Below are 14,744 nucleotides of genomic sequence, written 5' to 3'. Positions count from 1 at the left end.
TAAGAGAGATTATTTAGCACAAAGAGAACACGATCTGGCCACTACATATTGCTAAGCAGTCAGTCAAATGCAGGATCTAGAAGCAGGTCAAAATTAAGGGAAACCGCGTAAATATACTGTTTGTGTGATTAGCAATCCAAAACCAGCATCTAGAGGGGCCACAGAGTAAATACAGTAATTCAGATTACATAATCATACCCTATTGTAGAAAGCTCAGAAACCAAGAAATTTAAGATTAGCTATGTCAAGTGTCAGCTTGATTCTATCAGGAACAGATGAGCATGAAACTTGCCCCATCTAGTGAGAGGTTTATTAATCCCCTAGCACAGTCACTGGCACAGGAATAGATAAGACAGATCAATGGAACAAAACAAAGTCCAAGGCTGGACAAAGTTTCTTTTAGTGTATGATAAAGCAAGCATTTCAAATCAGTGGTAAAAGAGTTTTGGAAAAACCAGCTATTTGGGAAAAATAAAAAGCTGGATTCCTAACTCCCTTCTTACCCCCCTACCCCGACTCCACATTAAATTCCACATATGACAAAGATTTAAATACAGAAAGTTAAACCATAAAAATCCTAGAAGTATGAGTGAATCTTTTTATAATCTTAGAAATGAGAAGACCATTACAAAAAATGATACAAAACCCAGAACCCTTAATATAGCAATTACTTTGACTATTAAAAAAAAATTAATGGCAAAATACTGAACATAAAGTTAAAAAAAACTGTAAAAAATTATTTGCAACACAATAAAGGGTTAATATAGAGTTTTCAAATCAATAAGAAAAAGACAAAGATCTCAAAAGAAAATAGGCAGGGACTTCCCTGGTGGCGCAGTGGTTAAGAATCCGCCTGCCAATGCAGGGGACATGGCTCCGAGCCCTGGTCCGGGAAGATCCCACATTCCGCAGAGCAACTAAGCCCGTGCGCCACAACTACTGAGCCTGTGCTCTAGAGCCCGCGAGCCACAACTACTGAGCCCACGTGTCACAACTACGTGCTCTAGGGCCCGCGTGCTGCAACTACTGAGCCTTGTACTGCAACTACTGAAGCCAGCACCTACAGCCCATGCTCACAACATGAGAAGCCACCGCAATGAGAAGCCTGCGCGCTGCAACGAAGCGTAGCTCCTGTGCGCAGCAACTAAGACCCAACGCAGCCAAAAATAAATAAAATTTAAAAGAAAAGAAAATAGGCAAAGGACACAAACAAGTAATTCACAAAAGGACACAGAAATGACCAATAATGTTTGAAAAGCTATTCAATCTCACTAGTAATCAAAAGAAAATCAAAGAAAAATAATGTGATAACATTTTCCACCTGTTGGAAGCGCTTGACAAAATGTATCCAGTGAGGGGTGGACACCAGAGCACCTGTGTGCATTGTGGGTGGGAATATATAAACTGCTATAACTTTTCTGGAGAGCTATTTGGTGACGTGAATCAGAACTGAAAATGTCCACACCACATGACCCAAGCAATCCCACTCAGGAATTTATTATCAGGGGATAACTACACATCTTTACAAAATAGGTTATACACCTGAAGGTTTACTGCATCCTGCAGGCCATCTACTGTGTTAAACATCTTACACACATTATCATTTAATCCACATAACAACCCCATATTACTATACCTGTATATCCTAGACAAGAACTGAAGCTTTGTTAAATGCGTTATGTTATGCAATGAAACAATATACCAGGTGCTAATGAAAATGTTTCAGGTATTTACTGACATTGAAAGATATTCATAACATGTTGAGTAAAAAGCAGGTTTACAGAATAGCATGTAAAATCGTGTGTGTGTGCGTTTATGGTTAAAAACATTCTTCCAAATATTAACAGCAACCATCTCTAAGTGGCAGAATTTATGGTGGTGTTTCTTCTTTATAGTTTTTCCATGGTGACTGAATTACTCCCCACCCCATCATCTGTTGAATAGTGATTTCTAGTGTTCCAGGTGGCACTGATAGCCATATACTGACCTCTGGTAGGGGAGCTCTGGGCAGCAGGGAGTCACTGACTGGCATTTATAACCAAATTGGTTTTCAGGGACCCATTACGTTAGAAAGTAGGTGACAGCTTGTACTACCTTCTCTGAAACACAACCATCTTGACAGGATAATGCAATACTCATCCACACATTTTAAATTTTAAATGCCCACCATTTAAAGCCTGAGGTCCACACATTTTAGAGACCGTGAATTAACAAAAATGTCCATTTCTGTGGTCATTTGGCTAATCCCTAGTTCCATCTGGAAAAGAGAAAGGCCATAAAACACAACATTCTTTATGGAAATAACTTTGTCTTCACATCTAATCAAACAAGAAGTCTAATTAAATTACTGTTACTATAGCTGGGAGAACTTAAAGTTGGTCCCGAGAGTCACCGTAGCTTGGAAAAAAATTCTGGTAATGAGAAACCTCTGCCTATCTTTAGTTACACACCTGGTCAAAAGTAAAACACTGAAAGAATTAACACCAGCACAACTGAGCCTGGATCAGTTTCACATGGCGCGCCCCAGTTTAAAAGCCACTTGCAGATGACCCGACAGTCTGGCCATCAGGAGCAACCTCTCTGGCAAGTAAACAGAGAGTGAATTCAATGATGCCATCCTTCACACATGTTCCTTCTTTCAACAAATACATCTGCTTGCCTACCATGGGCCGGACCCTCTTTGGGGCGCTGCAGACACAGCAGTGATAACACATACTCTGTGCTCAGGGAGCTTATACTCTATGAACACACTTCTTAACAGAAGTCTAAGAATAAAGACTAAACATGCTAGATATTCAACCTACAGAAGACAACCTGTCATTGTGAAAAATAAAACTGCAAAAGGGTGTTAAAGCCTGGTCTAGTAACTAACTGGTTGGGAAAGTGGGCACAAATCATTTTCTCTCTTGGGAATCTACTTCCTCAGGAGTGAAACTGAATTATGCTCCTTCACTCACTGGAATAATAAGAATCAGATGAAATAACAAGGCACTGGTGATCCCATAAAGGCTGGGAATTTAAGATTTAGGCTTCCAAACCCCAAACAGGGAACACAGGGATAGACAGGACACAGTGATGGTGTAAGAGAGGTTTGGGACAAGACCTGGGCGAAGCTCTTGCGGGCAGGAATGAAACCTTAACAGAATACAGTTCCGTTAAATAAGGCACTGCTAGGACCATAAAACACGAGCCAAAAATAAGATCACAAATGTTCCAGTCCTCCCAGAGACTATCCTTAGAAATAAAAAGGCTAAACATAAAACAGTATACAAGTTTGCAAACCTATTCAATTATTCAGAGTTTTCTGTGAGGCAGGATGGAACAGAGGAGAGCACTGGGCTAATACCTGGTCAATGTGAATTTCATTTCCGGCTCTGCCAACAGCTCTGTGAACTTGGGCAGTAAAACCTAACTTCACCACCAAGGCGAGGAAGCTGGAATGACAGCATTTCCAGTACCTATAAGCTTTAAAATTCTATGACTCATCAATAATTTCACACCTCAGTTTGCTTTTCCACTGCTCTGCCTTCATTTGGGAAAAAAACAAAAAAAAAATCAGCCCCTTGCTCCACAATACTCTAGTGTCAACAGGAAAGGGCAACAGCAACTCCATTATCTAGAAACCTCAACAACCTGGACATTCACTGAAAGGAAGCAAGGGAGAGAGACCTCTGATGACAGTGTCCATGCAATAAAACCCTATGTACCTGACCACTAAGAGAAACCTGCAGACCGTCGCTCTAAATCAATCTGCTAAACCTGTTAGATTGCCTAAAATTAGAAATCTTTTTCTCAGTTTACAGAAGCATCTTACAGAAGTAAAATTTCTTAGCTTACAGAAGTTAAATTTGGGCGACACTGTATCTAGAGACAGGGACAGCAGCAAGAAGGAACAGGATATTGCAAGGGGACTATCATTTCTGCAGGAAAAAAAGAGTAAACTTCAACAGGCAGACAATGGCACTAAGCTTATAAATCTGGGCCATTCAAAATGGGAGAAAATAGCCCCACAAATCTCAACAGACCTTGAGGGCATTAATGCCATACCACTTTAAAATGATGTGAGTCGTGGTACAGCATAATTTAATCTCCTTAATGATCCAAGGTCATACTGTTGACAAAGAAGGCAGAGACATATGTATTTTAGAAAGATATCCATTAAAAATAACAAAAACAACAAACTTTGGCATTCAAAAGGGTAGGCTTAAATGTCTACCCTAGGCTTAGTTTTCGAAAAACTCATCTTCATGGGATAATTCATTTCTCATCATGCCTAATAAATGAGTTAAATTTCAAACTGTTGGCATTTAATTTTTACATCTTAATCTCATTTCAAAGAAAAGAAAGTGATGAAAGGATATGCGCCTGTGGCCAGCTGACTGGACCATAAAAGCTCACCAGTCCCCACTGGGTGTGGGGACCAGCCTGGCCTCCCTCTGCTACAGCCACACTGGCCTTCTTCCAGACCTCTGGGTGCACCATGCTCCTTCTAGCCCCAGGCCTGTGAACATGCTTTTCTCTCTGTCTGGGACACTCCTACAGGAAAAATTCTATTCAACTTCCAGTACCAGTTTAAGTACTTTCTCAGCAAGCGCTTCCTAGTGCCCCAGGCTAAAAGGACCTCTGTCAATTATTCTCCTGTAGTTGCTTTTTTCCTTCTTGGTACTTATTGTATTTGTAATTACATATGTGTTTAATGTCCATTTTCTCTACTGGTCCATAAAGGCAGGGATCTTGTCTGTTGCGTTCCAAATCAGTTTCCAGTACCCAGTACAAGGCCCAACACATAGTAGGTGCTCAATAAAAAGTTTTGAATAATAATAATATTGACCTTTACTGAGCACTCATGATATATAAAGCACCATTGCTACTTTACAGATGAAGAAGGAGGGTCAGAGAGGTTAAATAATTCTCCCAAAGTTACACAGCTGGTAAGTGGCAGAGCAAGGTTTCAAGCTCCTGTCTGACTCCAGACTATACATTTAATGACTACACTTTCTCCAGCACTATGTGAGGCAAAAGGGTGAAGTTAAGGGGTCATGCTTGTACTACCTTTAAGGTGTTTATAATCTGGAGAATACCAATTGAATAAATGAAAGTGAATACAAAATAGAATACTATAGTAAAGTGCTGGATTACATGGCATTGTTAAATGTTGTAGGCGAGAACAGAAAAAAAACAAGCAGAGCTAGAAAGGCATTCAGACGGGAGGAATGCCATGAAAACAAAAATGGAGAAGCAACAGAGCACATGGCAAGCTAAAGGGACTGGTGATAAGGTAACTTCAACTAGAGCAGAGCTAACGTAGGCCAGGAAATAGTGAGATACTACCTTAAAGGTATATGCGCATTATAAAAAAGAATTCCATTAACATTCTGGTCTGCCCTGCTCTCAAGCTAAGTTCTTGAGGAGTACCTATCACATCTCACTAATATTTCTTAAAACGTTACAGAGGTCAATAGAGTACAAAGCTAATAGTGATTGCTCAGTTAATGAATCAGGGTGAAACAGGCAAAGTGCTATTTTAGAGCTGTCAACTTAAAACCGCATATTTAAAGCTTAATGAATGAGAAGAGAAATAGTTATTGAATTACAAGTAGCCTTATTTTTTTTAATTGTAAGTTCTTTAACACTATAAGTAAATAACTATATATACTTGAAACTATTATAACCAGATGACCAGGTATCTGATGATGGTGGGGTTATTTTCTCTTCCATCTCCCATAGCTTCAAGAAAGATACTTTGAATAGATGGTCTCTCCCTTACCATACCCAATTTTTTTTAACTCCAAGTCCAAGCACATAACTAGTACATAATTCTTAATACATATTTGGTTCCTGTGAGTACCCATACTAATTCTCCTGGAATATTTCAGCTATGGAAAAAAAATTTAAGTGCATACACAAATATCTGAGCATCTAACTGGTAATGCATTAGAAGCTTTGTGTAGATAATCATTATAAAAAACATCCAATAAAGGATGAATACACACCAAATTCTACACAGTCTCATTTAATCTTCACAAAGACCCTAAGGGGTACATATTAGTATATCCATTTTATAGATGAAAAAACTAAGGTTCACTAAGGGTCATCTGTCCCTGGTTACCACTGAAGTTTGAATCCAGGTCTAACCTGTGATCACATTCCTTCCTAACCACGGCCTCAAAGAACTCCAATTAATACCACTTGTTAGTATCACTCATATTAACCAGTTAAAATTTTGATGTAATCATGAAGGTTAACAAAAAAAAAAGGAACACATATGCTTCTTACATTTCTGCCAATCTTGACTCACTCTCATTCTCGCCACCTCCGCCCAAGCCTGTCACCCAACCCTGCCAAGTGATAAAACCGAATACATTTATGCCTCATCTGTCTCCTTTTATGCACATGTTCCTCTGGAGTTGGTATTTATCAGGCTCATTTGGCTGACAATTGGACTCTATGGACACAGTAATAAATCAACAGGCTTATAAAGAAATGACATGGGGCTTCCTTGGTGGCGCAGTGGTTAAGGATCCGCCTGCCAATGCAGGGGACACGGGTTCGAGCCCTGGTCCGGGAAGATCCCACATGCCGCAGAGCAACTAAGCCATGCGCCACAACTACTGAGCCTGTGCTCTAAAGCCTGCGAGCCACAACTACTGAGCCCATGTGCCACAACTACTGAAGCCCGCACACCTAGAGCCCGTGCTCTGCAACAAGAGAAGCCACCGCAATGAGAAGCCCGCGCACCGCAGCGAAGAGTAGGCCCCGTTCGCCGCAACTAGAGAAAGCCCACGCACAGCAACGAAGTCCCAGTGCAGCCAAAAATAAATAAAATAAATTTAAAAAAATATAGAAATGACATAAATCCTACATATGTGGTAGGATTCAAGGTTTTCAAAACATTCTCTCTTTGAAGCCTTATGATAATAATATTTTACATGATGGGGAGCTGAGGCTTAGAAAGGCTAATTGAGCTCTGTTGAGGGAACTATGACCTCAAGGAGCAGAGAGAAATTCACAACTACATGACTTACAACTGGGGTCTATAACCCTGCCTTATTCCTAAAGCAAATGCATTGACTTAAAATATCTCTATGAAACACTTCCAAATGCAGCACCATGTTGGGACATAAGTGTTCTACGCCCAGCTCTTGGCCTGTAAGCAAGTCATTTAGCCTTCTTGGTAAGAGATCTGACCAGTTAATCAGCTTAACAATCTATGATTCAAACTGTTAAGCACATTATCAGCAAGAGTTCAATCTCACCCTTGTTCACAAATGTTCAGAAAAATCTGTTCACGGGCTTCACTGTCTTATAGCTCCTGGGTTCCTCATGCCTGGGCTCACAACCTCCTTCAATAAGTTCCAGGAGTCCTGGATTGTTTCTTGGAACCTTGAGCACTTCAAGTATAAAAGATGGTCGGCCCTGCCCTCTATTCTGCTCTCCTGTTGGACAGAGCACAGTAACGGTCAACGTCCAAAAGGATAACTCTTCTTGGCTCCCCATTTCCACCTCTGGTTTATCCAGCTCTAGCCTCATGTCAACCACTACCTGTTAAAACACTTTCTCCAGTAAGTCCTAATGGCAGACTCCCTCCCCATACCTCCCCTCTTTTCCCATCCCCCACAAAGAGCTATCTTTTTTTTTATGCGGGCCTCTCACTGCTGTGGCCTCTCCCGTTGCGGAGCACAGGCTCCAGACGTGCAGGCTCAGTGGCCATGGCCCACGGGCCCAGCCGCTCCACGGCATGTGGGATCCTCCTGGACCAGGGCATGAACCCATGTCCCCTGCATCGGCAGGAAGAGCTATCTTTTTTTACTTCTCTATATGTTTTCCTGGAAACCTTAGTCTTTCATACTTCTCATCAACTACTTCTCCCCAACAGAAAGTCCCCATTGATCATCCCCTGAGCATGTCTTGGACTTCCCTACCTCCATGCCTTTACAGGTCTCCCTAAGAATTCCCTCCACACTTTGATTCTCTCTTCATCCATGAGGCCTTCCCAGACCACTGCACTGCAGTGGTCATGCCTTCTTCAAAAACTCTTCCAAACTCTCAGCAAGCCATCTCTGAACAGCTAAATACTTAAGATGACATCAATGCGGATTTTTTTTTTTTTTTTTTTGCGGTACGCGGGCCTCTCACTGTTGTGGCCTCTCCCGTTGCGGAGCACAGGCTCCGGACGCGCAGGCTCACGGCCACGGCTCATGGGCCCAGCCGCTCCGCGGCATGTGGGATCTTCCCGGACCGGGGCACAAACCTGTGTCCGCTGCATCGGCAGGCAGACTCTCAACCACTGCGCCACCAGGGAAGCCCAATGCGGATGTTTTTAATGTTTAACTTTTCTTACGTACAGGCCAGAACTCCAGAAGTGTTTGAGTGAAAGATATCTGCACAATACATTTAACAAAACATTCTGATAAAACTTCTCACTTGACCCTCCAAATAATCCTAAAACTGATTCTCCAGTTTTAAAAAAAATAATAAATAAAGGTCAGAGAAGTTAAGTGATTGTCTATGATCATACCATACAACTATGAAACAGCAGAGCCAGGATTCAAATCTGAGTATTAAGAAGTCTTTTTTGAACTTTTCATATAGCATATTTATGATGTGAAACTCTTTGACAAAGAGCAGGTACCAGATAAACATTTGATCTGAACTATCCTGTCTGGGAAGTACTAACGTCAGTTAAAAATTTCCTTCCCAGTTCAATTTCTCTTGGTACTTCAGGGTGATCTTACTGTTGAATCAGATTTGCAAACAGGCTCAACTACAATATTAGAACTTAGTTTTTTAGAACATACAGGAAAAAAAAAGAGCAAAACTCTTAACAAAAGCAAACATAAGAGAGATACTACTCATAAGCCCTAGAAGGAAAAAAACATACATTTTCTTCTAATGAAAATAAATCAAGCCAATTAATCACACGTAAGTGTCTAACTCGCACAGGGCTGAGTATTTAATGGGAAGCTGACCATCTATTTTCAAGCACACAGGCAGCCAAGACAAAAAGAAAAAATAAAAGCCCCAGTTTTGGCAGAGTGCTGTAGGGAAGGAAAAGAAAAAACAAATTTACTGCTAGATATCTATTTGGTTTGCTTTTGGAATATCCAAGCTAGTAGCTTTGATTTGCATTAGATTTTTTTTCAGCCAACAAGGAACAATAAAGTATTTCCCAAAAATAAAAAGTCAAATGTCTTTCGCAATTATATGAAAAAAGAAATACTCCTGTTATCTTTAAGAACACTCATATTTCACTGAAGCAAGCTCTGGAGGTGGTAACAAATTACCCCCAGATGTGAAATCCAGGCTATGTTCAAGTTCAACTGGGAAAGGGAACAGCCACAATTTGCTTCTAAACTTGGAAACAACCAGTAAACATTTGTGATCACAACCTTTGGCCTCCTCTTCTTCCATATTAATCACAGAGTTCTTTAGACATTTTAAATCTAGTCCAAAACTTCTCATGCTGTAGATGAGGAGTTGAGGGCCAGATACTGAAATGCAAAACAGAAAATAAATTACATTCACAGAAAACTTTCTCAGGAAAACACCACAGGCTCTGAATGGAAGATTTTGTTTTTGTTGTGGTTTCCTGAGACTGGGGTTGAGGACAGAGAAGGAAAAAATAGCCCCAATCTTAAAAAACAAAACAAACAAAACAAAACAAAAAAACACATGTCCAGCATTCACCTAACAACCAAGACGTATGAAGCGTCTATCATGAAGATTCATTCAACTCAGATAGCTCAAAGCCACATATTACTAACCCAACTTTGACTGCAGTCACTATTACAGTGTCAGTAAAAAAAACCCTGCCTAGAACAGACTGAAATTGACCAGTTTGTTCCTCAAGCCCCATTACCCCTCAAAACCACCTACGTACAGATCAGTGAGGCCATGTACACAGTGGAAAGAACAAGTTTTCACCAAGCGTTTAAATAGAACAGTACAAGATGCAACAGAAACACTAGTTAGAAAAAGATAAAAAGGTAACTGAGGGCTTCCCTGGTGGCGCAGTGGTTGGGAGTCCGCCTGCCGATACAGGGGACACGGGTTCGTGCCCCGGTCCAGAAAGATCCCACATGCTGCGGAGCGGCTGGGCCCGTGAGCCATGGCCGCTGAGCCTGCGCGTCCAGAGCCTGTGCTCAGCAACGGGAGAGGCCACAACAGTGAGAGGCCCGCATACCGCAAAAAAAAAAAAAAAAAAAAAAAAAAGGTAACTGAATATTTTTTTTAGAAATTTACAAATGCAGTATCTTTTTTTGGAGCCATTGCCACACAGCCCTCTGCTAGAAAAGCTGCATCTGGCCACTGCCCTCAAGCACTGCCCTTTCTGTGAGGATCACATGAGTAACAAGCCAACTAGGACAAAGTTGGGGGGCATGGTTTCTGCAGTCACCCACTGAGAACCCAACGTTTATTGGCAAGAGTTGATTTGAAATTGGCAGAGTGCAAAAGAAGCTAATAGCCTATGTGAACCTAACACAAAATATCAGATCAAAACAGCAGGATAAGGAGCCTATTACTATTATCATTAGAGAAAGAAAATAGTCATTAGAAATTGACCAGGAGACTCATCATAGTGATTTTTAATTTTCTACTTAAAAATCACTATGCACAGAACCAAAAATTTGAGTCAGCAGAGAACTTACCTAATTGTTTCCCTGCATTCCCTTTGAGCCACTTGTCCTACCTGGCTAGCTCTCTACCCTCACCTCAACCAAACCTCAGATGACAACTAACCTTTCCCCAGATAAATATACTTCATCAACTTTGCTGATACTTCTAACTGAAATCCCCAATACAGAATTCATTTTAACATCCCGTAGGGGTTAAAAGTCTGATGAATATACTGTATGGGCGCAGAGTCCTCATGAGGATTTTGCTCATTCTGCTCAACCAGGACCAGGAAGGAGATCCTACAGAATTCCTATTCCTTGACCCCGGCACAAATGGATGAAACAGGACTCAAGAAAGATTAACTAGAGGGTGACGGTGGGAGTGGCAGGGAAGGCAGTATGAAGAGAGGGTGGGTACTGGGATAAATGAGGCAGTTAGAAAGTTCTGGGGCAGTTAAATGCACTGACCTTCAGATTTCCGGGTGTGACAAAGATCCACAACAGGCTAAGAGCGGCAGCTCCCTGAAGCCTCCAACAGGCACATTCAGTCCTGTCAGCCTGGACTCAGCCCTGCCAGCACCAGCAAACAAATACACGCATTCTTCTCAGAGCTGACACCCCATACAACACAACCTCACTACAGGGCCTGTTTATATAAGAAACCAGATGCTTTGATGTTGGGAAGTTATGTGTAAAGAAGTAGTTAATGACAGGAACAGAAGGAGGACAGAGAATGAACAACATTCCTGGCTTTACTAATCGTAAGTTTTAAAAGTTTTAAGGAAATTGTCAAATAGTCTGAACTCAGGAATGAGAAGTAAGGAAGTTATGTCAGCCACCACCATAACTCTGACCAAGGCATTTCATCTGTTTCTTTAAGACGGAGCTTCATGCCTAACCTCAAAGGGGTGCTTATAGGAGGAATGTTTGGAAGCAATCCAACTTAGCAACCAACATTAATAAACTCTAGGCTTGCTCAACTTCTCTCATGCACAAAGGTTATACATGTCATGAACATTCCAAGCACTTAAAGGAAAGAATCAGTTAACAGTGTGGCATGAAAAGAGTTTGGGGTTAAAGGCAAAAGGAAGGTTATTCATTAGTCTAAGAAAAAATCATTTATAAATACACACACACACATATTTGCTGGATTTCATGAGTGAGAAGACTGAGTTATATAGGTCATTAGGGCAAAGGTCTCCTAAAACCAGAAGACTATAAAAGCACTATCACGCTTTAGTTCTACTTTGCTTTCTTAAGAAGATTAGTTAAACACCAACCTATTCTCACAAAGCCAAATAAGCCATAGAAACAGGTCTAGGAGATTCGCTAAAACTTTCTGAGGCTTTTCGTTCTCCAGTCTGAATGATCTCTTCTTTGTATCTTGGCACCCCCAGTATCTAGCACATCTTGGACCTTTGGAGGACATTCATGTACACTGACTACATGAAGCAATGTGGCTTGACATGAACAGCAAGTTATAACAAATAAGAGAACAACGAACTTTTCATTTTTCTTGGGCATTGAATCCTGTCATCTTATGAAAAACTACTCTAAATGGCACTTTCCCAGCTGTACAAAAGTATACAATATTTCTAATAAAAAGTTGTTCTGTTATGCCTATACTTTTATTTCACACTATTTATAAAGGCTCCCCCAACACCAGATCTCTTCAGCAAAGGTCAGGATGATTTATTATGACTTCTAAAACTACAGAATTGAAAAGCAGAACAGACCACTAGATAACAGTTCTTGGTTAAGGGGGTGCACCACTAAGAACTGCTTTATTCAACCATTTCTAAGGTGAAGATTATTAACAGTGGTTCCACTTTTACCACATACACATGCTACAAAAAGGATGGGATCTCTGAAGAAACCATGGATGATTAAGAAATGCAAAAACAGTTCGTTTAAATGAGGTCAATGAAAGAAGACAAAAAAATAAATTTAAAAAGTCACTGGAAACAATAACTAAATAAAATGAAAGAAAAAGAGGGAAGATTTTTTTATTAACATGTGGACTTCAAAGAATGAGGTTTCAGATCTGCTCTTGAGTAGATCTGGCCTAAGAACCCCCTGAGCCAGTTTTTTCAACCTCTTGCTTTAGAAATCAATATATTGCAAATGACATATAAATTCAAACCAACCAGGGAAGATTCTGACTAAAGGAATAAATCCAGTAGCCCCAGGTCCTAAAGGTAGGTCAATCAGCAAGAGAAGAATCCAAATATGGAGTAAGAATGCTGTGTCTGGCTGGCTCAAGGAAGGAAGTGCTCCTGTTATAAATTAGGCACTGGTGTTGTAAAGCCTTTCTCAACTCTCCACCGTGAGATGGACGTCTACACATTTTTTCCCCCTCATCAAACGTGAAGACTTCCCAGTTCTCATTCTGCCCTATCTGCACCCAACCCATCCCACACGTCAGCACTAGCTTGGCCACCTTTAGGCAGCTGCTGCTTGGACTGCGTTTAGCGAGAGTTCTCCCTGACTGCTTATGCTTTAACTGCAATTGCCCTGGGTCCCCAGATCAGAGAATTCTGCACAGGTAACAAGTAGAGTCCAGGCAGAGGGAGAAAGATCAAGGGGAGACTGAGATTCGGCTGATACAGAATGTGGTTCAACGAGGACAAGTGCAGTTAGCCCCTCACCTCTGTCCCCATGTGCAACTCTCTTTGAATGAGGAAGAGATATAAGAGAGAAAATGCATTAAATTGAAAATACATTATGCAACAATTAAACCGGCAGTTCTAGAAAAAACACGAAGAAGATGCCCGAGCTGATCTAGAGCAAGTAGCCAGGACATTGCCAACAACTGGCTTTGTCAACACAGTAGTGTGCAGAGGTTGGGTTGCTTGTCCCCAGAAACAGAACTGCCACAATTTTTAAAGTGTCCGACTAGGACCTAGCTCAAAGCAGAGTATCTGCAATGTGTTTCTTACCCATTGCAAACCTTGTTACAACAGGATCTAGACATCCTGGTCAGAGTCCAATGCCATGATAGAAGGTCAAGTTGAAGGAGTAAGAGAGATCACATATACGCTGTCACCCCATTGCCAAGCTTGTTCCTTTAACTATTAAAACACACACAGGAACCTAATCATTGCTTTGGGATTTCTGAACACCCGCCTACCCACCCTGAAAGTACTGACCCCGCGAGGACACACGTTTGTTTCTGTTTAGCTCCAACTTCTCCAACCACTCCTCCAGCTTCCTGTTGGGGTATAGCGTTGCTGGATCCGAATTATTTATACAGACGGAAAACAACAACGCTCGAGAGATTCTGACAACTTAAAAAAAAAAAAAAGAATGCGTGAAAGTCTAAGCCGGCTTCCCTTGTGACGAAACACAGCTGCCCGGGCTGCGGCGTCCGGGGACCGCTCTCCGGGCCCGACTCGGCCCGCCCGCCCGCCGTAGTTTCGGGGCTGCGGCCCAGGTGGCGCGGGCGCCGCGCGGCGGGCGAGCGGCCGGGGTCTCCTCCGCTGGGACGCGAGGCGCGCGGACAGAGAAAGAGGAGCCGGGTGCGCGGGCCCAGGGGCCCGCGGGTGGCACCTCGTAGTCCGGGCGGTGCCCGGGCCCGGCGCCCGCTCACCTGGTGCGTGTTGTTGGCCAGCCTGCCGACGAAGTCCCGGACCCCGCCGCAGTCCTCATCCTCGTCGAGCGCGCTGCGGCGCCAACGGCCGCCGCGGGGAGCCGGGCCCCCAGGCGCGGCCGCGCGCAGCCCCCAGCTCACCCCGACGGGGCCGGACCAGCGCGACAGCGGCGCAGCGGGCGGTGGCGGCGCGTCCAGCCGGTCCTGGCCGAGGGTCGCCGGCGGCAGCAGCTGGAGGAGGAGGAGGAGGCTGAGACTGTGGGACCAGCGCGAGAGGTCGCCAGCAGCTCCCCGGAGCCGCTCCATCGCCGCCGACTGCCTACGCTGCCGACACCTGCCGCCCGGCGCGCCCGCCCACCCCCGCCGGCGCCGCGCCACACCCCCGAGCCCGAGCCCGGCGTTCCTTGGATACGCGCAGCCGGGCCTCTCCGCCCCCATAGGCTGGCCGCCTGTCCTTCTTCCCCGGCCCACTGCTCATTGGCTTGCGTCGCCTCCGGCTTCGGGGGTCCTGGATTAGGATGCCAAGTTGCAGGACTGAT

At 43.1% G+C, this 14,744-nt stretch overlaps 1 protein-coding gene across 4 annotated transcripts in view; it reads right to left on the bottom strand.

The window, feature by feature from the left end:
- SORT1 (sortilin 1) overlaps positions 1–14,551 on the bottom strand; it is an 81,399-nt gene extending 66,848 nt beyond the window's left edge. For 3 of the 4 annotated variants that reach the window (XM_060139442.1, XM_060139441.1, XM_060139444.1), the window contains exon 1: positions 14,206–14,546. In XM_060139442.1, the coding sequence (XP_059995425.1) occupies positions 14,206–14,511 (306 nt within the window). In that variant the 5' untranslated portion in view covers positions 14,512–14,546. Of the gene's footprint in view, positions 1–14,205 lie in introns of all 4 variants that reach the window. The other variant, XM_060139440.1, reaches the window with a different exon arrangement.
- Positions 14,552–14,744: the final 193 nt, after the last annotated feature.

The sequence above is a fragment of the Lagenorhynchus albirostris genome, chromosome 2 (genome assembly GCF_949774975.1).
Source record: "Lagenorhynchus albirostris chromosome 2, mLagAlb1.1, whole genome shotgun sequence".
Taxonomy (NCBI): Eukaryota; Metazoa; Chordata; class Mammalia; order Artiodactyla; family Delphinidae; genus Lagenorhynchus; species Lagenorhynchus albirostris.
The sequence above is the reverse complement of the archived record's forward strand: the minus strand, read 5'-3'. Positions and strand labels throughout refer to the sequence as shown.